This window comes from Oryzias latipes, chromosome 3 (assembly GCF_053564925.1).
Source record: "Oryzias latipes strain Hd-rR chromosome 3, Olatipes_Hd-rR_3.1".
In the NCBI taxonomy this organism is placed as follows: domain Eukaryota; kingdom Metazoa; phylum Chordata; class Actinopteri; order Beloniformes; family Adrianichthyidae; genus Oryzias; species Oryzias latipes.
Genome location: NC_136239.1, coordinates 29,001,783 through 29,028,852, shown reverse-complemented (window position 1 = coordinate 29,028,852; position 27,070 = coordinate 29,001,783). Strand labels below are relative to the sequence as shown.

The following is a 27,070-nucleotide window of genomic DNA, read 5'->3' as shown; positions in this document are numbered from 1 at the left end:
TCTCTTTATCTGTAAGTTGTTTGATATTAAACATTTCATCTGGATTTAAAATATTAACACCGGCTAAGCTTGCAGAACTATTACAGTAACTGTGCTTTTTATTTTTTGGGAATAAAACATATTGCAAATAAGCTGAAGCGGAAATACAGAGTTTTATGTTTCTAGTTAGTCAAGTATTATTTTCTTTAAAAAACACCTGTAAAGTGAATTGTCCTTTCTGTTAAAATTCTGCTGTGATCCGACCTAATTACACAAATGTAGATTACATGCATACATTGGGTTTTTGACAATTATATCAGCCTATGAGTTGATTATTGATTTGTCCATTGTTTGACCATTGCACACCCCCTATATATAAATATATATACATATTTTAATGTTTTTAATGTGTGATTGTGAGCTTACCCTATAGTGGGAAGTCAGAGTCCAACAGGATATCAGGGTTAGTCTGAGTCAAGCCAATTAGAGGTCTGGCAAGCTGTTCTCACGCAGCCCATCAGCGGATCACCGAGATGTATACTTGCAGCTCAGTCCTGTCTAAGTTTTGCATGTGTGCGGGCAAACAGTGTCAATAAGGGGGGTAAAGGTTTGCCAGGGGGCAACAGTCATGTCACACACTATAATACGCTTGCACATATTCAAAACTCCCTGATATTCTCATTGAAGAATGTTAGTTTTTGCTGCACTGGACTGAGTTTTAAGTAAAGCTAAATGGACATCAACAGACAGTTGATCTATTTTATTATTGATCCAAAAAAGTCTCAGATGCAACTAAGCAGTTTTCTTTGTTGGTCATTGACAAGTATGCAAAAAAAATCTAAATGTAATATTTTTTTATACCAATATGTAGGAATCTGTGTTGCAGTTAATCTTTACAAACATTTTATGTGCACGCACACACACAAACACACACATATGTGCACTAAACAAACACTGTGAACACACAACAGTGGCATAAGATCACACGGGCATTTCCACAGGATATCTGACTTCCTACTGCGTTGATGGGATTTGGTCATGATTATATACTTACTTTCTCTTTCTCACACACGCACACATGTACACACGCACACTCTCCTGAAAGACAGAGGCAGAACATTACAGTTCATTTATTTTCAAGTAATATATTTGTAGTTGGTGTCAACAAACTCATAATGCAAACAAATTATTTTTGTTGTAATGGATACATGTAAATGTATTTATTGTTGTGAAATGCAACCTTTGACGATATTTTGCATGAAACAGATTTAACGAGCTTCTCTGTTAACTTTTGTCAAGTCTTTTTTTTTGTGTCAAAACTATTTTTTTGAGCAGTGAGAAAACCCCACATGAGTTATTGGAAATCTGCAATTTTCACTGGACAGCAACAATATTATTCCTCCTTTTATTTAGGCCATCAAACCATGGGAATGTGATTAACGTCAAGCAGCTACGGGACGCATGAGCACACACACACACACTCATAGACTTTGTTGTAAACTGAGCCCAATGTAATCATAATGATAAAGCAGATTGCCTTAACACACAGATGGGCCTCCCAACAGCTCGTGTGAGTGTGCTTGTGTGTGTGCGTATTTGTGTGGACAACGCTGATTGGATTGCAGATTTATAGAAGAGGATTACTGCGGGCGCAGAGCGAGAGAAAGAAAGAGAGAAAGAAAGAGAGGGTTCCAGACGCTCACCTCTCTCTCATTAACTTCCACCCCCTTCACCTCAGCTCGCCTTACTCCCCATCCTGAGCAAGCATGCACCTTTATGCACCCATGAACATATGCAAAATCTGATTTAAATTGCAAAACATGATTTTTTTTAATATTATTGTAAATCACTGAAATGCCAAAAAGACATTCTTGTGTTTTTGGGGTGTAAGGATTCATTTTAACGATTTTATTCTTATATTAATTTGTGGTTGCTGATTCGAGTCTATATTGGTTCAATTTGAACGATTTGATTCAATCCAATTCACTAACCTAAAATCAATCCAGGACACCCAAAAATTCAACCAGGGTGACTCAGAGATTAATACCTGGGTACCGAACAGTGCAGGTGAATTTTTCCAGATTCCTTGGATTTATTCCAGGATAATCAAGTTTAAATAAGATATGTGTACAAAAAAACAAAGAAACAAGAAATAATGTTAAGTCCATTCAAATTTTAGTCACATAAAGTTCAGCCCAATGTTTTTCCACCCTTGTTTTTTTCCAAGGGGAACTTCTTTAGAACATTCTAACACACTGTATGGTCACATGTCTTTGCAAAATTCAAAGTGTATCCACACATTGGACTGGAATGATGTCATTTGCTGTCATCACATGTGTTCTCTGCTGTGATGTTAATTGGTAATTTGTCAGTTATAGTAAAATAAACCTACCGTGTCTCAGTCCATATGGTATTTTCCAATGACGAAATAATTAATTTACTGAATTTTTAAACCATTTTTCAGTGGTGTAGGTTGATTCGATTAACAACTTGTCTCAGACCGATCGATGTGATAGATTGATTCATCGATGAAGTTGAATATTCTTTACAGCTCTGTGTTTGTAAGTAGAAGGTTGTTAAAAAAGACAAAGCTGAAGAAAAAGTTCCGATATATTAGGTCTTGTGCAATTACACTTTAAAATATTATTTATAGAGACAAAGATACCAAACTGTGTTGAGGCAGAAGAGGAGGATAAGAAAGAACAGAAAAGTTTCGGCTGACATTCAAAGATTGAATAGTAAATGGACAGCAGAAAAAACAGGCAGAGACAGACAGAGAGACAGAGATGGACAGCGACAGTGGGCACTCCAGCAAACCTGATTATGACTGGATGTGAATTAGATTCCCTAACAGATGGTCCAGGGGCGACGCTGTAAGGTGCATCAGCCAGCAGTGAAGGGAGGGGGAGCAAGGAGGGCACTGGGAAAAGAGGGAAGATCAGGACACGACCACCAGCAGCAGCTTATGACAGCTTGAAGAAGTGCAATGAAAATTTGTTTACACTGGGCTGGACCTTGGTGTTTCTTTTTGTTTTGTTACGTAAGTAAAAAACAAAAATTGTTGTAAACTCATTTGAGCTCTGAAATTGTGCTTCCCTGTCTAAAAGTATGGTATATAGGTTATTTTTATTTTAATATTTAACTGTTAAAATGTGTAGACATACAGAAAAAAATGGGTGGATTATTTTTATAGCAGACAATTTCTTGAAGCTGCTGCGTATTACTGTGCATACACTGATTTTGCAGCTCTCTGTGATGGATAGGTGTAAATCATCCCAATCCGGTAGTGACAGCCCAATTTCCCCAAATCTGATCTGCTTAAAGAATGCAGCTTTGGCGCTCCGTTGGCTTTTACCTCCTTTCCTTCTCACCTCGGATCCTTTGCTCCTCATTCTCTCCTCTCTCTTTCTGCTCTCATATTCCACTTTGGTTCCTCACTCTCTCAAGTGGAGTACAGGTTTGCTTTACATGCCCCCTATCTTGCCGTCTCTTGTAGTCTTTCACCTTTTCCTTCCTGCCTTCTTTTCCATGCAAGCCCCTCCCCTCTGACCATCTCTTCCTCCTGTGTCACATTTGAAAGACCTGTCATATTTGTGAGGATAGAAATCCTCTTTCACCATCTGCTTAATAAAATGCGCTTTTAATCCGATTGGGGGAATACTTTGATTTTCAACACTTTTTTTGTATTATTATTTTCCTCTTCTGTAGTGTCTTTTGATATGGTTTTCAAAGCTGTTTGAGAGGCAAACATTTGATACTATTTATCTACCAATATATTCTTCGGCATGATTTGAATAAATAACTTATTCAGGTGGAAGGTATTACTCGATACACATTTTAATAAAAATAGAAGCATTCTTATGATTGTGAATGTTCAAGGCCTCTACAAAGGGGTTCATCTTAGCAGACAGCCATTCGTTCCTCTGTTTTCATTTACCAACATATTTTTTTGCCAAATGAAAATACAGTAAAATCAGCTCAACAGGGCAAAGTAATATTTAGATCTCAATGGACATCACCACAATCAGTAACACACAGCAGACATGAAAAAGCAAATGATTGTTTTAATCTTTCTTTAATCAACCTTCCCAGAATCCAATCTGATTCACATTGGGTGCTTTAAGCTACATTCACACCACACGTTCAAGTGGTAACTTCCTATGAAAAGTCTTTGTAAATGTGCGTTTTGGGCCTTTGCGTTCTAAACGCTCACATTCTCGCATCGTTTTGCAAGTTTCCACCACTGTTTTCGGGCCTTACATACAAAACATGCGTCCAGCTTTAAAACCTCGTCGAACGTTGGCCAATCAGGGACTCAGATTTGGTAGTGACGTACAGATGACATCCCCTTTAGTTCATGGAAGTACCAATAATTTGAAAAACTGATCATGGAGGCGAATTTAATAATTGCGGTTTGTGCACCTGGCGGAATTATATGACACTAAGGCTTTGGTATATGGGAATAAAGCTGTGACAGAAAAAACCTGGAGCGAGATTCTCACGGCTTTAACATTTCACATCAAGCCTATTCCAACTGTAGGTGGCAGATATGTGCTAGTAAACAGTAGAAAAGGGGAAAAAAAAGAATGCAGCTAAACGAAAGTTTAGCTTTAAACCTCTTATTCCTGAACTTACATCTGAACCTTTGAGAGAGAATTGGAAACAAAAGTAATCAATTTTTGCCTTGTAATATTTGAAATCATAAAAACTATTGATATCTTCCAGAGCTTGAGGTTTCCCTACTCTTGTCCATTGGAAAAGCACAAATTTCTCGATCAATAAAGTCGGGCTAAGATTGCGCTGCATGTGCCGCCTCCCACTGCTATACATCCAGTTTGTGTGTATGTCTGTGCAGACTTTCTAAACGCCAGGGGACATTATAACAGCCCAAACAGTCTTTTTTCAAATCTTACACAATTTCACAACTGCATGTCTTTGTTGGTGTTTTATGTGTAATTTGTGTCAGTTGCATGAAGATTCATACCTTTTTCTCACAGGACTTTGAGGGCAGAGGCACACACAGAAATACAGACACAAGCACTCCTCTCCTCTTCCAGTCTTTACAGCCCAACAGCCCATTGGGCAGAATGTGTTTTAGCTATTATCACATTGATTGTATGTAATCAGGGGTTTATTCTGCAGCCAATGAAGTGAATTACAGGTTTCCTGCCCGACTAACACTGTAACAATTGATCTGCTCCATGATGTGTCTGTGTGTTTGACTTGGATGTGAGGGTGTGTGTGTGTGAAGCAGTGAGAGGGAGAAATAATGATAGAGGGTGTTTGTATTTGAGAAGTAGAAACGGCGACAGCGAGAGATTGAGACCCAAAGAGAGCAGAGGAGAGAAGGCAGGAGGGAGCCCGGCAGGAGGGAGAGTGTTTCAGATTGACTGTCGCAGTCGGAGGGTTTTTTATTTCATCTCATTCATTTTTCGTCTTTGAAAACAACTATAATCGTTGATTTTGTGGAGCTGAACTCCACCACTCTTTAAACCCACACCGGTACTTATAAGAGAATAAATAGAGCTGCGTTTCATTGCATTTAAGTTAGAGTTTAAAAAGAACAGACCAAGAAATTGAAAGTAACTGCCAAAACTTGAAATTGCTGTACTTATATGTTGGGTTCAGTCATTAGACTTTAGAATGTGTCTCGCTGCCCTTTTTTTTTTTTTTTTTGCAGGAGTGCACTGCTCCTTCTGAACTGATGTGTGCGAGGATGAGTAAAGCTCACATGTGTTTTTCTGCTCACTCACAGCTATATCAAACTAACAAGCTCACAAGCAGTTCAACGACCCTCCACAGATAGTCGAGGACTCAAACTGAGGAAGAAATAGAGCAGAGGAAGCAAAACAGAGGAAGGGAAAGCTGAAAAAAACAATTCATTCTGTTGATGATATCTCATTTAATTGTGGAAATGTAAATACATGTTGCGTTCGTACTACCTTCTTTTTCCTCGCTTCCTAAACGTTGCCAGTGTTATCCTTTTTTTTTCCTTTTTGGACGGTCTTCTTATCAGCATTGAAAGCACAATGCTTGGTGTGATTGAAAGGTATTAGCCATCTCGTGGTGGCTCCACTGTCAGCAATTCTTTCCTCTGTCTCTATTTTCATCACATCCATTTCCTCTGTGTCTTTCTTCTCTCTCTCCCCACATTCTTTTCACTTCCTGTTTTTTTTCTTCTTTTTAACAAAAACAGCTTTAAAATAAAATATATAATTTCATTTTGAGACAAAGTTTACTCAAATGTGTCCACAGAAAAAATAGTGTGTATTAGCACTGTAGTTGACAATCAGTTTGAACAGGTTATAGATTCTTATCAAATGTGGAAGCTGCAGTTCCATAATGTAAGCATTAACCCTTTTTTATGACCCACAGGCAGGTGGGTAAAAACTGTTTCATATTAGAAGATGAAGCTTTATTAATCCTAAAGGAAATTGAAAAATAATATTTCAGAAGCTGTTTTATATTAAAACATTTACATTTAGAGAAGTATACACAAAGATTGTACATGGTAAGAGGGAGCATGCACACACCCAGAGGCATAAAGTGCAAGCTTTAAAGTAAACTGTGCAAAGTGAAGCAGGGTTGTCGCCCTAACTGACACAATAATTGCACGTTTGCCTGCTTCAACTCGCAACTTCAATGACTGCTTATTGTTTTAAAGTCTTTTCTTCGTTAATCAGTCTGTACCATCTAAAAGTAAGAAATTAATGAACTAGAAAAAAGGGTATAAAATTAATACGTTTTTTGTTCCCAATCTCTGTAGTTCAGGTAAGCAGAACTGCTAAATATTTTAAAGAAGCAGATGCTTAACAGTAACTTATGAATGGTTAAAAGTATCTTTTGATAAAATTGAAACTTGAATAAGTTGAAGATTATACCAAAAATCTCACTTAAATTTAGGGGGGGGGGGGGGGGGGGCTTATTGTCAACAATATTCAACATCCATCGTACTAAAAATTCAATGTTAATTGCCTGCCTTCATATCAGTTGGATTTATTACACATTTGTAATTCACCAACAAGGTAATAACTTTAAGGCATTCACAAAGGACGGAAATAAACATGAGAACAAAGCAAAATGGGGAATTTTTCATAATAGTTATATTACTATTAAACTGCAGTTTAATATTTTCTATGTAATTCATTGCAATTGAATTCATTTATATAGCCCAATATTACAACAATAGTCGTCTCAATGGGCTTCACACCGGTTTAATAAACATGAAATCATAAAGAACATGAAGTCATAGAATTCAATAGGCCATGGCTAAACAAACAGACTAGGCTAAACTGGGCATCCCTGCCCTTAGACCCTCCTTCTCGGTAAGTGACCAATATTTTGGACAATTCCTCATATTGTGCAAGGATTATGGACTTTACGGAAATGCTATATGAATAACTTAATTGCAGAGAAAAAAATAAAGATCACAAGGAGAAAAAAAGCCTCTAAAAAAGACAAAGAACTATTCTTTCATAAAAAAAATAGAAACTGTTTAATCCAATTTTTATAATAATTCAAATTTTTTGAAACAGAGAAAAATGGAGAGAATGGATTAATAGAGACCTACACTCTTCCTTTTCTCTGAATACTCATCTGAAGAGCAGACAAGCACAATAAGATTGCTCTTTCAGCAGTGAGCCATTGCTACATAGCACTGTAATTATACTGATAACATACATACATAAATGCATTCAACCTCTCGCTCGGCGCAGCACATTGGCTGTGATTTCTTAATCTTCTTTCCTCTACTTCTCTGCACGCACATCTTTTTTTTAGTCTTTTTATTCCTCCCTCTACGACTGCCATTATTTTTCATTTATAAGCAGCGTAAGGCTGGGCAAGAGGAGAGAAAAAAAGGCATGATGGAGCAAAAGAGATGAGACTGGGATGGAGAATGGAAAGAGATCTTTTGGCACTTAAACTCTTTTACTTAATGGCACTCACAGGGATTGACCGTCGAAGGGGGGAGGGCACAAAAGAGCATAAAGACTGAAAAAGGGAGAGATAAAATCATCACCATCACATCATCTACTTAAATGGGTCCACTCACTTTTTCTGTCACCACTGTTTTCTCCCCATCTGCTGGAGCGCAGACCACCTCTTGTGATTTCTTTCCTTCCCATCACTCTTTCCTACATATAAAATTATTTTCTCTTTGCTTACTCAAGCAGTTTATGTGTTTCTATCTCTCGCTCATCCCTCCGTCACTACCACCCCCTCTGCTCTACTCCTATTACCTGCTTTTCTCTGTCTTGATTTGTTTCCACACCTTTCTCTCATTTCAAATAAAGGCCCACCTTAGTATCAGATAAATGGATTTATAGACATTGGTGAATACCACAAAGCCACGATTAATGGAGTCAGTGAGTTGGAGGAACCCGCAAGAAAGGGAATAAAAGAGAATAAAATATATGATGAAAGGGTTGAAGAGGGCCAAAGTATTCTGCATCATAAATGTCACATCATTTAATGAAAGGATGAATAGACCTTTTTTTCTCTCCTTTTTGGTGGGTTTGCAAAAATAAGTTGAAATCTTATTTTGCATCAAACAGATTATGCTGTGTTCCAAGTGACACAGTGTGTCTGTCTGTCATCAATCCCCTCAGCTTTAAATATTTTGCTTTCCACCATCCTCCAAACCTTTCACTTCTTCCAGCTTTCCTGTTTTGTATCTGTTCTTCACTCCTCTGCCCGGGCAGCTCTCCATTTACCGCCAAGACACCGCCTGTGTTTTATGAGTCCCTGTAGGACAGGGATCTTTTACTGGCCGGCTGGACTTTAGAAGCTCCTCGTTTAGCAGCATCCTGCCTTAATTAAAAACCCCTTTTGTGCACTCTGCCTTTAACAATGAAAAGAGAGTGAGGGGCGCAGAGGCAGGGTTACAGGGACAGGGAGTAGTAATGCAAAGAGGAATAACAAGAGAAAGGGCAAGGATGGAAGAAGAGAGTGAAAAAGAGATGGCACTGAATAGGATGTGATAGGGAGACGGGCAGATAGATAGCAAGGTAGACAAAGGAGGGGATGGAGAGATATGGACGGAGAAGATTGCTGTTAATTACAACTGTCATTAAGGAGACAGCAGCCAGCCTCCTTAGGGAAAGATGGAAGAAAAAGCAGGGGAGCAAAAGAATAAAGGAGAACAAAAGAAGAGGGTTGTAGCGATGAACTGGCTCTGGTTCAATACAGTGTTTGTGCTGTTTTGTATTTCATGGCCTCGCTGTTTACTGAAACTGTATTTGAAAGTGTACCTGCAGATGACCATGTATGAGTCCATGTCTCTGCGTGCGGGCTGTCTTTGGGATGACTGAGCAGCAGAGGGGCTGCTTACTGATTACCTTCATGTTCAACAAGCTGCTATTGACTGGAAAGTGACGGATGACCCTGTTCCCAAGCATGCAGACATGTTTGTGTGGCTGTGTGCTGCAATGGATGCTTCTCTGCTGCTCCCAAAGATTTGGTTTCCCTAATGAACGCCATTAAGTCTCCTACTCTTTGCCTCTACAGCCATGGTTCAGTCATTCCTCATGCATTTGTATTTAGATCCCGCTGAATTCTTTGAAAGAGCACAAATCCAAAGAGGAAGTATGACATTACATCAATGACTGCTTTACAGGACATTCAAAGTATTAATTTCTGTCTCTGTATTATGTGTCGCATACACATTTGCCAGTTGTGCTTTTCTTTATCTGCTTTTCTCCTTTTTTTCCCTCTGTCTCACTTTCCCAGGCTTCTCTGCAGAATGTCCAGTAAGGAGCGCCACCTTGAGTCGAGTTGTCCGTCCTCTTATATAAAGACAGAGCCGTCAAGTCCTGCCTCCCTGACTGACAGTCTAAACCATCACTCCCCTGGTGGCTCCAGTGACGCCTCAGGCTCATATTCGTCCACTATGAATGGTCATCCCAACGGCTTAGACTCCCCAAGCCTTTATGGCTCTGGCGCAGGACCACTGGGACCAGCCGGTGGCCCTGGATCAAAACGTTACGAGGACTGTTCGTCAACAATTGGAGAAGATTCACAAATTAAGTGCGAGTACATGTTAAATTCCATGCCCAAAAGGTTGTGTCTGGTGTGTGGGGACATTGCATCAGGGTACCACTATGGAGTGGCATCGTGTGAGGCATGCAAGGCCTTCTTCAAACGCACCATTCAAGGTTAGCTTTCATTTTTACTGTTTTTTGCCAATGTCTTCCCAAACATCTCTTATATTTGTTAACCTTCATACAAGTTAACCTTCACAGTTAACCTTCACAAAGTCTTCACAGTCAGAATAAAAAGCCAGAAGTGCATCAAAAGGGTATTTATGGATGAGATAAATAAATAAAAGAAAATAAAACTGCTTAAATTCAATGAAATTGTATGCACCTAATAGAAAAGCTTTAATAAAAAGGTCAAAAAATGTACGCAGGTTTTCGTAAAAATCCCTTTATTAAAATGAATTGCACAGACTCATTGAAATTCACTCTCATACACCTGCATGTACAGCTGAGCAAAATCCAGGACACAATGAAAGCCCCAGGCCAGATGTAAACCCAGATTTTTATGAGGTATGTTTCCTCTGTCAGCTAAGTGAGCCACCAGGACACCCACCCAGGCTATTTTTTCCTCACTCTTTCACCCACAACCTTGACTTCTACTTCATCAACAGCTTCAAAACAATTTCCTATTAAGTGTTTGCATTCCCACATCGAGCTGCTTATGCTTGAAGAGCGTTTGCTATAAGCTTGTAGTCTGGGGGATAACCTAGTGTCAGACCAGGGCCACGGGTCATGTCTGCTGGTCAGAAGTTCATGTAAGGGGTAAAAGTAGAGAGGGATAGAGAAATAATCCAGATAATGAGAAGAGCACCAGGAATTAGGCTTCGTAATCCTTTGCTTATGTCTTGTTAGGACTAACAACATTGCAGGAGATGCACAGGTATTTCAAGTTTGTTCAACAGATTTAAGGGTATTCGTTTAATACTCAACTCTCAGCTTGATCACATCCTTTATTTCCCCTTGAATCAGTCAAACTGTTTGCCATAAGGTAATCATTTCAGATAGTTGGGAGTTCATCAGAAATTCCCTTGATAATGGACACAATATTCTTCTTTTTTGAAAAAACTTCATTAATATGGGTATAAAGTCTTATAAAATGTATCAACAACACATTTGATTCAACTTTAATTCTGTTTGTGTTTTTTATGATTTCCTCAAAATTTCTTATGCTATAATCAGAACCTTTTATTAAGCACTCACTGACACTGCAATAACCAAGCCACCAGCAGCCATCCAATCAGACAGCCATTACTGCTTCTCCATGCATTCAGCAGGGTTTATTTTATCACTGATAAGAAGCTTTCCCAGTAAAGCTCCAGAGACGGAAAGGAAAAAAGCGGGAAGGAAGTCTTAACATTCACTAGATGGTCACCAGTACCTACAGATGACCTGCTTCTGTTTGTTGAGAGATGAGATCAGGGCAGTGTGCAATCCTAATGAAATGATTTGACCACACACTGAGATAAAGGCAGAAATACATGCTAACACACACAATGACGTCCTGTGCAACCTTAACATATGTGACCTTGTAATTCTGTGTACACGTTTGGCCTGTCACCGTGGGGTCAGGGCCTTCACTCTTCCGGTCAGAGTACCATTGAAGAGTTAATACTGTATTAGTTTTGTCAACAGCATATCCTGCATAAAGTAGGGATCTGACAAACTTTAATTTTCAGATAGAGTTTTTTTAATCTACTATTCTCAAGTTATTGAAATATTACTTCTCATACATAGCCGGAGAGGTCAAGACCTTGATAGAGCTTGGATGATTGTCAAGGGACATTGTGATAAAATGTCAGGTCAATCACAGAATGATAGTGGGATCATATAGAAATTTAATCCACTTTGAATTTAGATAAAGCATGCATCTTTATAGTATCTAGTTGGTGGACTACAACCAAATTTAAAAAAAATTTAATCGTATTTATTTTCTGTTTTTGTTTTTTACCATATACTATTATGACTGTGTAAATATGTATATGTCTCTACCCAAAGGAAAAACAACGTTTTTCTTATGGGTAGAAAAACTTTTGGGAAATCTGGTTAAACAAAAATTGAAAAAATAAAATAATCATTTGTCTAAAATATTCCCTCAGATTGCTGTTCCAGATTAATTACATTTAAGTTTTCCATAAAGTGCTATCACATTCTTTTTTTGAAGAATTTCTTGGTAAGGATTTTCCTGAAAGGCTCCTGTTAATTTCTGCTCACATGCAGATGGAGCATTCTTGGATTTACTGAAACAAATGAATCGTGGCATTATTTTTGGCTGAAAACCCATCTACAGACACAGTTGATCTTGTGTGTGTTTGTGTGTCTCATCCAAATGTAAAAATGTGTGCACGTCTGAGCAAATGTTTCTGTTTTGTGTGTTGGTGTGTGTATCTTGGCATGAAAGCCCAGCCAGCCTCAGATGGGCAGCAGTAGACATATTGGTGTGTTTCAACCCATTAGCCAATAAAACCACAGGTAATCACCAAAAAACACCTCCAGCTGGACAGGGAGGAAGGGAATATTAGAGCAGGAGAGAAGAAGGGACCAAATAAACAATAAGTTGCTACAAGAAATGAGGAAAAAAAAGAAGCTTGAAGTGGGAGAGGTGGACTGGGCACATGAATCTAGAAAGGAATTAGAGGCAGGTGTGTGTTAGAGTGTTTTTGCGTGTGTGTGTCACAAAGTGGAGGAAGTGGGTCTGGCAGCTGCTGTTTCTGTGGCGTCAGTCCAACGACACCTGACAACTTGCATCCATCACTCCCTTATTGAGAAGGAGGGATAAAGGGGAAAGTGGAGGAGGCCAAAATATGGCACAGAGGTGTAGGGCAGTGAAACAAAAAAAACTTTTTCTTCTTCTATGATGGTGCAATAAAAAAAGATAAAAATGAAAGAAAATGCAGAAAAAAAGGATGTCTGTACAGTAGTGGTTATCTGCAATGCAGCAGGCAAACATACATTAATATATGATACAGGGAGGGATTAATTTCAATTTAAAGATTTGGCTTCTTGATTCCTTTTCTATCCATACGTTTGTATTTGTGCTGTTTCTGAGCATTTAGAGTGATGATTGTCTGCATATAACACTGTGCAGCAGGCCGTAATTCAAATTAACCCAACAAGGTATTCACACAAGTTGCACTTGAGTTAAGAGTACCATTAACTGCTATTTAGCCAACATTTTCAATATTAATACAATGAACAAATACAATTGATGTTTTACTGTTTCACAGACCAGCTTATCAATCTGGTCATAGATGCTTTTTCTGCAGAGTCTTCGAAGCACCAGCTCTCGCAGTGGCTCTTCACTGCCTTTAAATTGGGCTTTTTAGCTCCTTTTAAATAACACGGCTTTTTACTGATTGCCCATTAAGCCTTGTGAATTCTGTCATTAGCACATTTAGGCTGAGTGTTAAAGAAAGTGCCTCTCCTATCTGCAGGATTAATCTACTCCTCCTGTACCATCGGCTTGTAAAGGCTAGTTGTGAGATAACTAGTCTCATTAGTAGCATCCATTAGAATGTTTTGTTCCTGCAGTATTTAGAAGGTTTAGCCTTTACTTTAACCAACAAGGGCAATTGATGTGTGTCTTGTTACCCATTAAGAAGTGTTGGAGCATTTAGCCTTTTTTCCCAAGCTAACTAGCTCTTTAATCAGTCCAGTAATGAGAAAACATCCTCTCCACAGCAGCAGTCAATAGCAATCACTGTTTACTCGGTTTCACTGGGAGATGTATTGGCTTGTTGGGTCTCTGCTGTCAGGTTGGCATGGGTATAAGAAACTATATTGGTATCAAAATATATCACGATATAAAATTAGTTCTAAAAAAAAGCAAAAAATAGTGTATTTCTGTTGGGTGCAAAATATCCATGTCTAATTATCATCAAGGGGCAAAAGAGGGGGAAAGCAGGGGTCTTTGTAGTAAATGGTGAAAGGGTTTGATTTAAACGCTAATATTAAAAGAAAAAATAATACACAAACACCTAGCAATTATAAGTATTAAAACAAACTTTTTATTTTTCCCAATAATCCATGCTCTGTGTTTGTATTGTGTCTGTTGAGGACTTTATCGGAAGTTAAACCTGTCTTTGGCTTCTTCCCGCATATCTATGTACTGCAGGCAACATCGAGTACAGCTGTCCAGCCACCAACGAGTGTGAGATAACCAAGAGGAGACGCAAGTCATGCCAGGCTTGCCGCTTCATGAAGTGTCTGACCGTTGGCATGCTGAGGGAGGGTAAGGGAAAAGGTCTCTTCCTTACATTTCTCTGATAACTGTGATACATGTAGCATTGTAAAGGCTAGCGCTTAAACCCAATCTGACAGCAAACAAGCCCAGGTTCTTCTCGTCCTGCTTTCTTGCAGTACGGTTTTCTTTAAAGTAAATCAAAATATGAGATATGATAGCGGTTCAGGGTGCACTCTCTGTAGTATACACCACTGCCAGTCTCAGAACGTTAGCACCCTTGATTTGAAGTGCAAACCTGCTAATTTGGAAAACAGATATTAAGACCAAATGTCCTAATAACAGGAAATTCTTTAAAAGTTTGTCCTTACTTTAATGCAAACATTAAAAGATGAGGTCATGTAAATGTGTTATAACATACAAACTGACCTAACATTTTTCAATGTGATTTATTTTGGGCTATTGCAGTGTTAAAAGGGGCTGACTGCAACAAACGTGTGTGAAACAAGGCTACATGTAACATACTTAAGAAATAAGTAAGAGTTTCTCCACTGGGCACATCTATGTGTTACATTCCTGCTCATGTTCACATTTATACTCTGGATGTATATAAAATGGAGTTTCTTCATATAACAACACTTTCGTTATCATCATGTTTTACCCCAAACAGATAAGTTAAATGCATGTGAATAAAAAAAAGATCAGAGGAAGGCGCAATAACAGGCACATAGCTGTAAACAAAAGCTGTTTCTAACATGAGAAGAAGTTGTGCTCTCCCTCCAACCACTTTGAATAAATTTACTCTCATTTTACAGTCCCTCGTTGCTTCTTACTTCTTTGTCCCTCCCGCCTGACCTTTCTGCTCCTCCTGCACTTCCAGCAACGAAAGGAAGTAAAGGAGTGCCAAGGGATGAAGAGGAGGGTTGGTAGCAGCAAGACTAGAGGGGGAAGGTGGGAGCAGGCTTGGCGAAAGGAGGGAAGAAGTGGGGGGGAAAAAGAGATTGATTTATAGGAGCAGAGGAGAGGGGCCAGGGGAGGATAAGAGGCAGGGGAGGGGTGGGGGGGTGAATGAAGCAGAAAGTGTGTGAGAGGAGAGAAGAGGAGGGTCAAGGTTGTAATTGATGGGAGACCTGGCCTACGCCCCTTTCCTTACAGTGGTCAAGGAGTGTGTCTGCGCCGACGCCTGCCAACCCTGCCTCCATCCATTCCTGTCTTTCCCTCCCTGCGTTTCTCCCACTCAGTGTTATTATAGGCTTTGTGATGCTCCTTTTATGCTTGCTTTTCATTCATTGTCCTCGTCATTCACAGCTTTCTGCATCCTCTCAACCAAAAGAAATGCGCATGCCTGTTGCTTTCTGTCAACTCAGACATAAACACCTAAATCAAGAATGAAAAGATGTCTTTGTTTTTAAGTTTTTAAATGTTAAAACAGAGCTTTAAAGTAATCTAGAAATCTAAAGAATAAACACAGACTTTAGTTTAGGATCAGACTTTTGTGGCTTTTACTGAGCACAAGTTTGACTTGACTGTGAAAAGCACGAGCTTTCTCCAGCTCTTGTCTTTTCCGCACACTCAGAAACAACACACATCCTAACAAGCTGCTGCGGTAGCATTTGTGCTCCCAGCTGATCTGACATAGACAGAAACCACGTCTCTTCTCTCCTGTTTTGTCATGTGTATGTGATCACAAACACACATGTAGCAGCGAGTAACCACAACTAAAGACCTTAATACGCTAAACTGAAGGATCAGAAGAGTTAGAAAAAAGTTACACAAATAAATTTAAAAGGAAGCGTGTATAAATAGCCAGTAAAGCAGTTTTAGCCATCATATTCCACATTAAAAGCTGTGAACTAGGATGACCATGAAAATCTTTTCAAACAATCAGAAACACAATATTCAACAACAAAATATACAATAAAGAAATTTCTTTTGTGTGGAGATGGAACTGAGTTACATGAGTTTGTGTGCTCATGTTCTGACTTGGCAAACAAATAGCTGTCTTTTGTTGCCTCTGCTTCCCACATCTGCACACACACACATCATGCCCACACTCACACATCGGGCTGCATATCTATACATCAACATGACAGACCACAGCCACCCCATTTGTTGTGCGGGTGTGAATTTAATACAGGGGCCTCGCTCTACATATGAATAAGGGTCATTTAGAAAATTGATACGTCCGTTTTCCTATTTTTTCCTTATTTTATTTCCTTTTTGTACCTTTGGGGAAATGATCAACAGCTGCCATACGTTACATAAATGACTTAAACATTTTTCTTCCTCTCAAGTTTCTCCGTATAAAAAGAAATCTGTATGTAATAAGTGATTCTAAAAGCATTTGCCCTCCACTGCAAATGCGTTGTTCATATGTTCTCTGTCGTTTAGTCTTGTAACACACTTGTCGTTAAAAAGTTTACTGAAAAAATCTGATTCATTTGACTTCTCTTTATATTTCTTAAATAGTTAAAAATACAATTTAATGGAATTATCTTAAAGAAGACTTGAGTTTAAGGATAACTTAAACATAAGGAACACAGTCAGTATCTCATGATGCAGTTTTAGGGATGAGTGGTGTTGCCATAGATTTGCATAGATGATAATGTTAAGTGGCCGGATCAGTTAGCGTCATTGCTAACTTTGGCTGTCAGCAGGTAACTCACGGGAGAAAGGTGGAGATAAAGTGGTTAGTGTAGAGTGGGGTGGAGCACACGGACGAGTGTTTGTGTGGATGCTGTGGCTCACCCCTTAGGGCAAGATCTGCCTCAAATTAGCTTTGTCGCCCAGGGAGACTGAGAGGGTGAGATGAAGAGCAAGTGTGTGAGGCAGCAAAAAGTGAGTGTTTGTGAGGAAGAGAGAGATGAACAACAGAGTGCAAGAGACCACAGGGTCAGTAAACCAACTCAGAGTGGAGCTTGTTCTTTACATCTTCCTTTTAAACACACACCTGACCATGTAAATGTGCTCACACTGTCCATGAGGGATACTGGATTTTCTTACCCTCTACTGTGAGGAGGAGGAGAGGAGTAAATGAACAAGCTGGGGATAAAGTGAAAGAAGGCAAAAACATGAAACACCCACCCACCAATATGTAGCAGCTAATTTTTGGAGCAAGGCAATTAAAAGGCCTGATTATATTATGAGAATCCCCCTCTGGCAATGGCTGCCTGTCCATTTTTAATGAGGTCATAATGATGCGTCAGCTGAAGACCAGAAGGTCACAGGGGTGGAATTTAAATCTGCTGAGAGCGGACCGAGGGGAGATCGGAAGGAACTGATACAATCCTTGGAGCAAAAGAAAGAATTGCGTTGAAAAAACTCAAATTTGAGATAAAGGTAGATAGATTTGTAATGACGTTAAACTCTGCAGCAGCAATGCAGGTGACTATTTTAAACATCCTTACAAAGAGAGGCCTGACAGACAGGACACACTCAGTGTCAGCAGTGATGTGCAGAATTACTAGGAACAGACAGCTAAACACAGATCACACATTTCAACATGAACAATTTTGGCAGTCAAACAACTCAGGGAGCCAGCAGTATTTAGCGAGCGTATATATAATACATATGCTCAAACTGACAGATTTCCTCCCATACTGCAGTGCCTTTGATGGCGGCAGATCTGATGAATCATGGATAAACAGACACAGTGTTGAATCCAAAGCCTCCATCTCTGTGAAGTCGTAAATGACCAGCTGGACAGAGATGGTATGCATCTACAGGGACAGGTCCTCAGACTGCAAATATAAACCTTGGCCTGATGCCCCTCACTTGCACGTATGCACACACACATTAACACCTCTTGCCAGCTCTGGCCGCGCTCCCCACGGCCTTCAAGACCTAATGAGTGAGATCGGGTGGAAGGCCCACGTCTGTGTGAGTGCCGCCGCTAATGTTTTGTGTGTGTGTCATAACTCTCCACATAGCTCAGCGATCTCGACTGCAGCAATCCACTCTCATCGGTTTGCACACAAGCAGTCCCAATGGCTGCGTTTGAGACAACTGACACACTTCTTACAATATGAATCAGTCATTCAAAAGAAAATATAAAAGCACTTTTATGGAGAAGAACAAGCTGTTTGGGAGACAACAGACTGATAAAAGAAAAGTGAGGGAAAGCGAATGTGTGAAAAAAAGGGGAGGACACAAGAGTAGATGGGAAACAAAGGGGGGGGGGGGGGCACCAGACAACTGGTGGTGTCTAGTGTTTGCCCCAGGGGAGGCTAATGGCTAAATCTGGCCGTATAGCGTCTGTCATCAGACCATGTGACTATCATCTGACTGGAACCTTGTTTGAAAGGGTTGATGATGAAAATAGAGTAATATGAGATTCACCTAAATGGTATGTTCTCTAAAACATTTTTTTGTTGTTATTTATTTAATTTACTTATTTAAAATTGCTAACACTAAAAAGGTCTCAGGATTCAGAAATGTCTCACTACTTCATAACATAAAGTATCCCACAGGATCCATCCGTTTGAGCTGGGTCTCTCACTGTTGGAACTGTGAAAGGTTCTTCGCTGTCAGTCTGTTGACAAACTAGGTTGAAGCTCAGGAAAAAGTTCTTTGTTTACAGCTTCTTTTTCAGTTTTGTGTTTAGGGCTACATGTAAGCAAAATAAAGGAATGATTCTAACAAAAATAAAACAAATCAACTAAATCTCAACTTTTGTAACTTATCAGAACATTCGTTAAAGTTTCTTAAAATACTTTGTATTCTGCAAATTGAGGTTTATGCATATATAAATTTGAAAAACAACAGGTATCATACCTTTACTTATCTTAGTTTGTGTTACAAAAAAAAAGGATTTTAGGATTTTAAAAGTAAAAAAAAACATGTCAAAGCTAATTTTATTGTTAAAAAACCTTCTTCTTATGCTTTCAAGAAGAAAATGAGAGACATCGGAATCCCTTGTCCTATTTAAAAATATTATTCCCCAAATCTGAATCAGTGCCTGTGAGTTATGGGAATTCATAAGTAGTTGTGGGCTGGGCAGCAGTTTTAACATTTGGCTGCAAACATGATAGCAGGTTCAGCAGCAGGAGTCCTATCATCAGAGGCAGCATGGCCACTACTGATTTTGGCTCAACCGGCTACTCCACCTGCTGCTGCTTATGTAGTCATAGCAATATTTTTTTCTTTCTACATTTTTACATTCCACACATTGCAGTTCTTCAGAGCCACCATACTCCATGCAGGAGTCATCCCTATTTCTTTTACCCAGAGGAGCATATCCGATGGGGGCAATTTTACAAACATGAACACTTTTCCCTCAGATACTAGGATTCTTATGATGGATTCTTATGATGGTTTTTAAACAATGTATATATACTTTTTAAGCTTCATTGCTTTTTTGCTTAGCATACTGTTGAAGTGGCATACTGAGGTAAACCACTCGACACAGCTTGTAATCAAAAAACAAAGGAAAAGGTGTGTGAAAACTGTAGCCTCCAAACAAACATTGATGTGCACAGGTAGCAAAAATCACAGCTAAAATAACTCCCATCACCTTCATCACTAACTTTAAAATAAAAGAGAAAAGCTTAAGAAGATAACATAAAGTCCATCCATTTTATTTGAAGATTCACTGGACCAAATAAATGAATGTGCAAATTGCATTTTACTTTTGTTTTGTAGATCTTTCTGACAACAATTTCTACAACTTACCAAGAGATCAGAAACGCGTAAGGAATTCAAGATAAAAGAATATATTTTTATATTATCGTACTGTTCAATGGCCGGATTAAAGGATCCATCATGAGATCAAGATGGAGAGCACCATGTTTGCTCTCCATGTAAAAAAAACAAGAAAGGCTGTACTTTTTCAGGGACTTCGCTCAGTTTCAATCACAGTCACAAATGTAGTCAGCAGAGACAGCCACCTGCTCGATGCCTCAGGCGGTCCTGTACAGATCTGTTCTGGTCTAAGCAAACATCGCTGCATGACATGCTCACACTGTCACCCTAAAAACCTGTTCCTTACCTTTCTTTTGCTGTCTTCTTTTCCTCCTCTTGTGCTTTGGTATTTCTGGTTTTCATAACTGCATATGGAAAGCACATTGATAATGCTGGCTTTAATGTGACTCTAAACCTTTTGAAATCTATCAATTCTTAACACTTACATATTTGTGGGACTTGCTTTTGGTTTAGCGTTGGAAACTAAAGGGGGGAAGCAATCTACACACTGCAAAAACTAAATCTTTGGAGAGGAAAAAAACTTGTTTAAAAAAAAGGCTTATTTTCTGTCTTGCAAGAACAAAAATCTTATCATGAATGCTTTTCAATTGCAATGTAATCTTTAAGAAAATGTATCTGTAGATTTTTTTCATACAATAAGAATTCTTAGGAAGTTTTTTTTCCTACCCCATTGGTAAATTTTCAAAAAATTGTAAATCTTTTGATTTTTGAATTTTCTCTGGGGCCTGTTTTTGCAGTCCAGTGTTAATGTGTCAACAAACTGAAGACCTCAAAAGATGAGTAACACAAGCATCCCTCACAGACACACGCTTTGGATTTAAATAGGTCTGTTGTCGCACCCAATGCAGAAACCCATCCTTTCATATGCCCACATGGGAAATGCTTTAATGTTGTTACATCAACAAAGCAGTTTAACTGAAAAAAATACATATTATTTGATAGAAACTGTGTCTAAGGTGAGATTTGGTTAAAACAAGAAAACCTAACAAAAACCTCATAACTTTTTTTGTCAGATAATTGATGGGTCTTATAATAAATCCTTCAATTTTATGCGTTTTGTCATCTATTCTTTTTCTGTAATCTTCAAATTTATCATATCTGAACTCTGCCTTTCTCAGTCCCTTTTCCCACAAACCTCACCATTCTTCATTTACTCATTCTCTTATCATTTCATTGATTATCTGAAATCAATCTGTGTTGTGTTTTTCCTTCCAACCTCTTCGGTCTTCCCCCTTCCCTCCCTCTTGCATGCCCACTCAGGTGTCAAAGGTATTGCACTAGCAATCCTTCAACTATTCAAGAACACACACACACATGGTGGCACGGAGTTACACAGCGCAGAGCAAAAAAAAATCCATCCTGATGTGATCAGTGCAGATCGCACTATTGACAGACAGCAATATTCCCATGACACAAATGATTCACCTTTATCACTGTCACAGATGTGTGTGCGTGCGTGTTCATACAGAAAACAGCGTAGGACAATCGACAAAAGAAGTCCAACGCTAACAAAGTGCATTATTAATGATGCTGTTAAAGGCAAAGCTTAGATTCTCCTCAGCATCTCCTCTTTTTGTTCAGGCGAACACCCAGAATTCTGTGGTCTGTATTTTTCTGATCATCACATTTACTTCAGTCTTCCTCTCCCTCTTGTTTTTCCTCACCTTTCTTTTTCTATATAACCCCTCCACCACTACCACCTCCTCCCCCCTCACATCCCTGCCCATTCTTTATGACTTGAAGGCTCATTTGTTAGGAGGCGGTAGCACACTTTTACTTGCGCACTAGCTTCCCCCTGTCTCTTTTTTGTGGGGTTTAGAAATATAATTTTCAAATTTTAATTTGATTCATTTAGATTTGATCATTAATCAGTGCTGAGAGAAAGTTAATTTGGTGGAAAATAGATGAGGTAGTTAGAGAGGGCTCTTTATGAAGTGAGCTCAGCATATCACAGACTCTTTTAGGTATATGATAAAGAGAGGAAATAACTTTAAGTCTGCAAGTTTAATAGGACAGAGAAATGGCTTAAATTGAACAGAAAATGAGGGGTTGAGCATTTGTTTAGTTTTTTGTTGGGCTGTGCTTTTGTAACTATATTGAAAAACATATATTGACACATAACATATTTCGAGAGGATGTTTCTATTTTCTGCAGATGTTTAGTAATAAAAGGTGATGTCTTATATATTTAATAAAAATTAAAACAAATTTTTAGTTGTATAGAAAATCACAAAAATCTTTGCAAATAAATAGAAGCACTAAACCAAATATTTGTATCTAATAAAAACAGCAAAATAAGGTGAACTAGGTAAGCCTAAAACTCATTCTAAGGACAAAAGGAAATTATTGGCAAGCAGCACCAGTAACCAACACCTGTGCTGCTTGAGTGAAACTGCTCCCTTAAGTAGCATTAAGGTCACTGTTGTCTTCTGTTTTGATAACATGCTGCCTTCTTAGTTTAGTAGCAGGCTACAGTGTCAACTGCTGTAGGAGAAGAGCCCAGAGAAATACGACACTTTTTAACTCCCTGTATTCAATTTTTTCTCTTGTTTTTTTGCTTTTTTTAAAACTTTGCTTCATAGTTTCTGTTCTTGTCCAGTCTTCTTTTCCCTTGAACGTTTAACTAATTAACTGCTTTTCAAAGCTCGTACTTAAATGACAGAGTAACTTGATTACTCCAAATAGTTCACATGGATTGTATGATTGTGTGTGAGTGATAATGCATTTGAAATGTGTGTGTGCTTTGTACCTCCCAGTGTTAAGAGTCTTTTGACCGTTTGTTGACACTGGCCCCCCTCCTGTATCTAGACTGTCAGTCCTTCTGTTCACTAACTCTTCCTTGCTCTCCCAAACATGCGCAGCGCTAAGTTTAGGACACCATAGAAATTTATAGTTTCTGAAATTTCAGTAAAAAAAATGTAGCGGGGAAAATAGCCAATCATATATTTATGTGACATTATGATATATTGTAAAATTTACGAGTCACCAACAATCATATGAATGTGCAAAACTAAATCACAAAATGAATGCCGACTTTTACTTTTAATCAAATTTATAGTATTTTTCAGCCTTTTGAGTAAAATATATTATTCTAAAGCTTTAAATCCCTGAAAGAGCCAAGCTGTCAGTTGATTTCATTGTTTTTTTTTTTCCTTTTTAATGTCCTCCATGTGTAAGTGTAAAAAGAAAACGGTGCTTCACATGCACTCTGCTTTACCCCCATCTCAGTAAAAACATTGGGATATAGAATCATGCATTTGTGGAAAGGTTTTTTGCAGAGACTTCTGGGAAATTTCTAGGGCACTCGATTTTGGAATTGTAGATTCGGACAGCACTACAAAATGGCGAACGCACTATATAGTGCACTATGTAGTGAGAAGTGAAGGAATTCGGACATAGCCTTAGATTTTCACTTTGTGAATTTGGTGACGTGATTTTTGCTGTTTGAAAAAAAATAGTGAGCATGGACATTGCAAACAAGAACTGGATGGTGCGCCGCTTCTGGTCTTTCCTAGAAGAAACTAATGTTTGAAAAAGGTTCTTAGATATATATTGAAAGTCAATTGACCGGGAGTGGAGGAATACAGATGGTATGTTGTGTGCATTTGAGCTAAATCATTTTGAGGTGAGAAGGCCTCTGTCAGCATAAAGGGGTCTTTTTCAGTGTTGACTCAAAAATTGGGGTGTCAAGTGTGTGTCTGTGTGTAGGGGGGAGGGGGGTGCTGGGGTGGCAGCTGCCCCCCATGCTACTCTGTAGCTCCGCCACTGCATTTTGAAAGCCACATCCTGAGTGTCACTTTTCCAACCCCAGGATCAGTTTCAGCCTTTTGCTCTCAAACTTTTCTTTCTACCTACCACTGGTGTGTATACTAAAAGAACGAAGAGCAGTTTGAATCATTTGAGTACCCCGGAGCCATGCTCTCATTTTCTTTCCTCTCCTATCTCCTCCACTCTTCTCTTCTCCTCATCCAAGGTGCATGACACCTTTGTCTTTCTTATCCACCTTTAAGTGGTAACCACGGTAACATCCAATCCCTAGAGAGATTGGCCTAATTCAATTACCACTCCTTTATGTCAATTAATTAATGAGGCAGAGGGGGAGATTGGGCAAGAGACGGCATAAGCGTAAGCCTGAGAGACAAAGTTATAGTCTTCTTACTCAGCTGTTGCAAGAGCTTTTGCAAAACAATGGAGCTGATTGAGTTTAGGAACCATGAATCTAACATAAAAGTAAGTCAATAACAAAAAAACACTGCTTTATTTCCTTTTGTTGAATTCATACTTTTCTCATCTGATCTGTTCTTTCAGGTCAGTTTTCTTGTTTTATGGGGTTTTTTTTTTGGTTTCTGAACAAGTCCAAGACTGAAGTTTTTGAAACATGCTTGCTGACTTGTCTTTCCATTCATACGTCATCCCTCTATGATTTCTTACAGGAGTTCGGCTGGACAGGGTTCGAGGTGGAAGACAAAAATATAAACGCCGGATAGATGCTGACAACAGCCCCTACCTGAACCCACAGCTGGCTTTACCTCCCAAGAAGCCATGTAAGAACACACACGCACACACCACACCCATAGGCTCATAGGCTCATATAGATCACAGACTGATGTGCAAACTCATCCAGTATTGTATCCCAGATCATACACTAACACTACCAGACAAGCATCAGTTTCCATCCAACTGGAGACAGTTGGTCACTAAAAGGATTTTAACCGACACACAGACTCAGCCACACATAAATAGACATGTTACTGGGAAGGCCATCTGTTGGGACTATGTTTATTTCCTTGTTTCTGCTGCTACCAGTTTGGAATCATAACATTTTATGTGTTTAATATTTCCCCATAAAGGCTTTCATTTAGCTCTGCCTGGATTCATTATTTTGTTTTTTTTTTCGTCTTTTCTAAATAATAAAACTGTGGCCATGGGTCTAGTGATTGAAAAATTAACGAGGAAGAGACCATGTGCAAATGACAGAGAAACGGGTGTAGAATAAAACCTAAACGAGGACATTTCTCAAACTGAGAGAGGAGAGAGGCAGACCAGCCACAACCCTAATCCGGATTAAATCCAATCTGGCAACCACATCAAACTAGGGTTAGCTCTCTAGCTAACCGTCTGCTCGCACACGAAACACATACGCACACATGCACTGAAGATTGAGCAGCGTTTAACAGCCTGGTCCCCAAAGCCCATTTTGCTTAAAGCTGGAACATATTCTGCTTTAGGCCAAAGCCATGAATGGGTACACAACAGCTTACTGCGACTACTAATCATTAAAAATTATGGGATAATGTGAATGTGTGGGCAATATTTGCACTTATACCATTGTTCACTGAATAATTCCACTGTAGATCAATTTTCTTCATCATTTTCAATTTACCCAACTTGATTGTCCAGCTGTGCAAAGTTTTTGCTGTTTCAGGAAAGTACAACAAATCTAAATACTTGATCTGTGAGTATTTTCCGTATTTCTTTTTTTTAATAACTAACAATAAGTCTGCAAAGAAACAACAACGAAAAACTATAAAAAACTATAAACACATGTGAACTTATTTTCTTGTCACACAGTCAATACACACAACCTTTTCCTGTTCCTCTGCATCCCTCAGACACCCTCACAGAGCCCAATCCCCAGCCTCAGCATCCACATTGATTGTGTGCGAACAGAACAATAGCCCAGGGTTTGGAAATGGGCTTCCATTGATTCTAATTAGGGAAACATTAAATAAGATTTACCCACAGATACTGCAGTGTGACTTGGATTCATGGGGCTGAAATGACCCTGGAGCTGAACGAACTGTGTGTGTGGATACATACGAACATTTGTATACCACACAGCCTTGTGGATGTAAGAGAAGTGGGGGGTGGTGGACAGTGTTAGATCAATACAGAACTCATCCTCACAACTCTTTCACTCTCTCTTGCTGTTTATCTCTATCTGGCTGTCGCTCTTTGGACTCATCCTGTCTGTCTTTTGCAATCTGCTCATGGCTGTATTTCTACCTGTCTGTCTTCTTCCATTTTTTTTTCAAGGCTAATCTCTCCCCCTCTTTCTTTTTAGCCCTTTACTCATCTCTTGCTCTTCTATCCTCCGTCAACCATTCCCATGCTTGATTAGTCTTTGGATTAATTTGGAAGCAGGATATCAGTCTGTTGCTAATGGGCCATAGAGGTCTCATCACCACATGTCACCACTAACAGCTGAGCTGTTTAGCTTTCAGTCATATCGTCCTCTTCTGTACGAAGCGTTTTAACATCTTCAGGCACTGAGAAAACAAATACTTTCAGCAATAAATGTTGGTGCGAATTTTAAATGTGGGTTTAAAGGTTCTTCAATCAACCCTTTGAAGAAAGATGGAGAAAAATCGTTCTTTCTTAGTTTAATGTGTGCTTGAACAATACTTCCTCAGTATTCTCACACTTTTCTAGTTTCTTGTTCTTGGTGTGCTGTTTCTTGACTGTGAGAACTAACATTAAATGTGTGTGTAACAAAGTTTTGTTTATGACCACTCACAGGTTAACACCAGACTTGTGGTGCAGCTTGTAGCTCAAACAGGCAACGTATTCACCATCTCTCTGTCTCTTGTCTTTCTCCTTGTCTGGTGTTCATGTCAGTTGCCTTTGGCTGCCTTGCAGATAACAAAATTGTCTCTCACCTGCTGGTGGCTGAGCCAGAGAAGATTTATGCCATGCCTGACCCAACAGTACCAGACAGCGACATCAAGGCCCTGACTACGCTGTGTGACCTGGCGGACAGAGAGCTGGTGGTCAACATCGGGTGGGCCAAGCACATCCCAGGTAGGAGATATGAAAACAACTCTGCCACTTTCCTTGAAGTTGAAAACATTGCTTTTATTTAGAAAAATTACAGAATGAACCAAATTAAGTTGCTGCTTTTTATTATCAACTTCAAAGGGTGGGTGACAGACCAATGGGGTCATAGATACATTTTACACTCTTTCACATCTGTGCAGCTCAGTTTCTCTCCACAGTGAAGGGAAGAACTAAATCTAATCCTCTTAAATAACCCCATTTCCCCTGTAATTCTGAACTAAACTGGATGTAAAAGATCACATGAGATTAGCACAATGGCAAAACCCAAAAATGGGATTGTTATAAATGTTTTCGTATTTATTTATATATTTAAAAAAGCACCTGGACAGAATGCCAAATCA

At 39.1% G+C, this 27,070-nt stretch overlaps 1 protein-coding gene across 15 annotated transcripts in view; it reads left to right on the top strand.

The window, feature by feature from the left end:
* esrrga (estrogen-related receptor gamma a) overlaps nucleotides 1-27,070 on the top strand; it is a 128,852-nt gene that overhangs the window by 74,496 nt on the left and 27,286 nt on the right. For 6 of the 15 annotated variants that reach the window (XM_078944071.1, XM_078944072.1, XM_078944073.1 and 3 more), the window contains 4 exons: nucleotides 9,709-10,133; nucleotides 14,128-14,256; nucleotides 24,326-24,436; nucleotides 26,511-26,693. In XM_078944071.1, the coding sequence (XP_078800197.1) occupies nucleotides 9,709-10,133; nucleotides 14,128-14,256; nucleotides 24,326-24,436; nucleotides 26,511-26,693 (848 nt within the window). Of the gene's footprint in view, nucleotides 1-9,708; nucleotides 10,134-14,127; nucleotides 14,257-24,325; nucleotides 24,437-26,510; nucleotides 26,694-27,070 lie in introns of those variants that run through there. The other 9 variants (XM_078944075.1, XM_078944076.1, XM_011491053.4 and 6 more) reach the window with 3 other exon arrangements.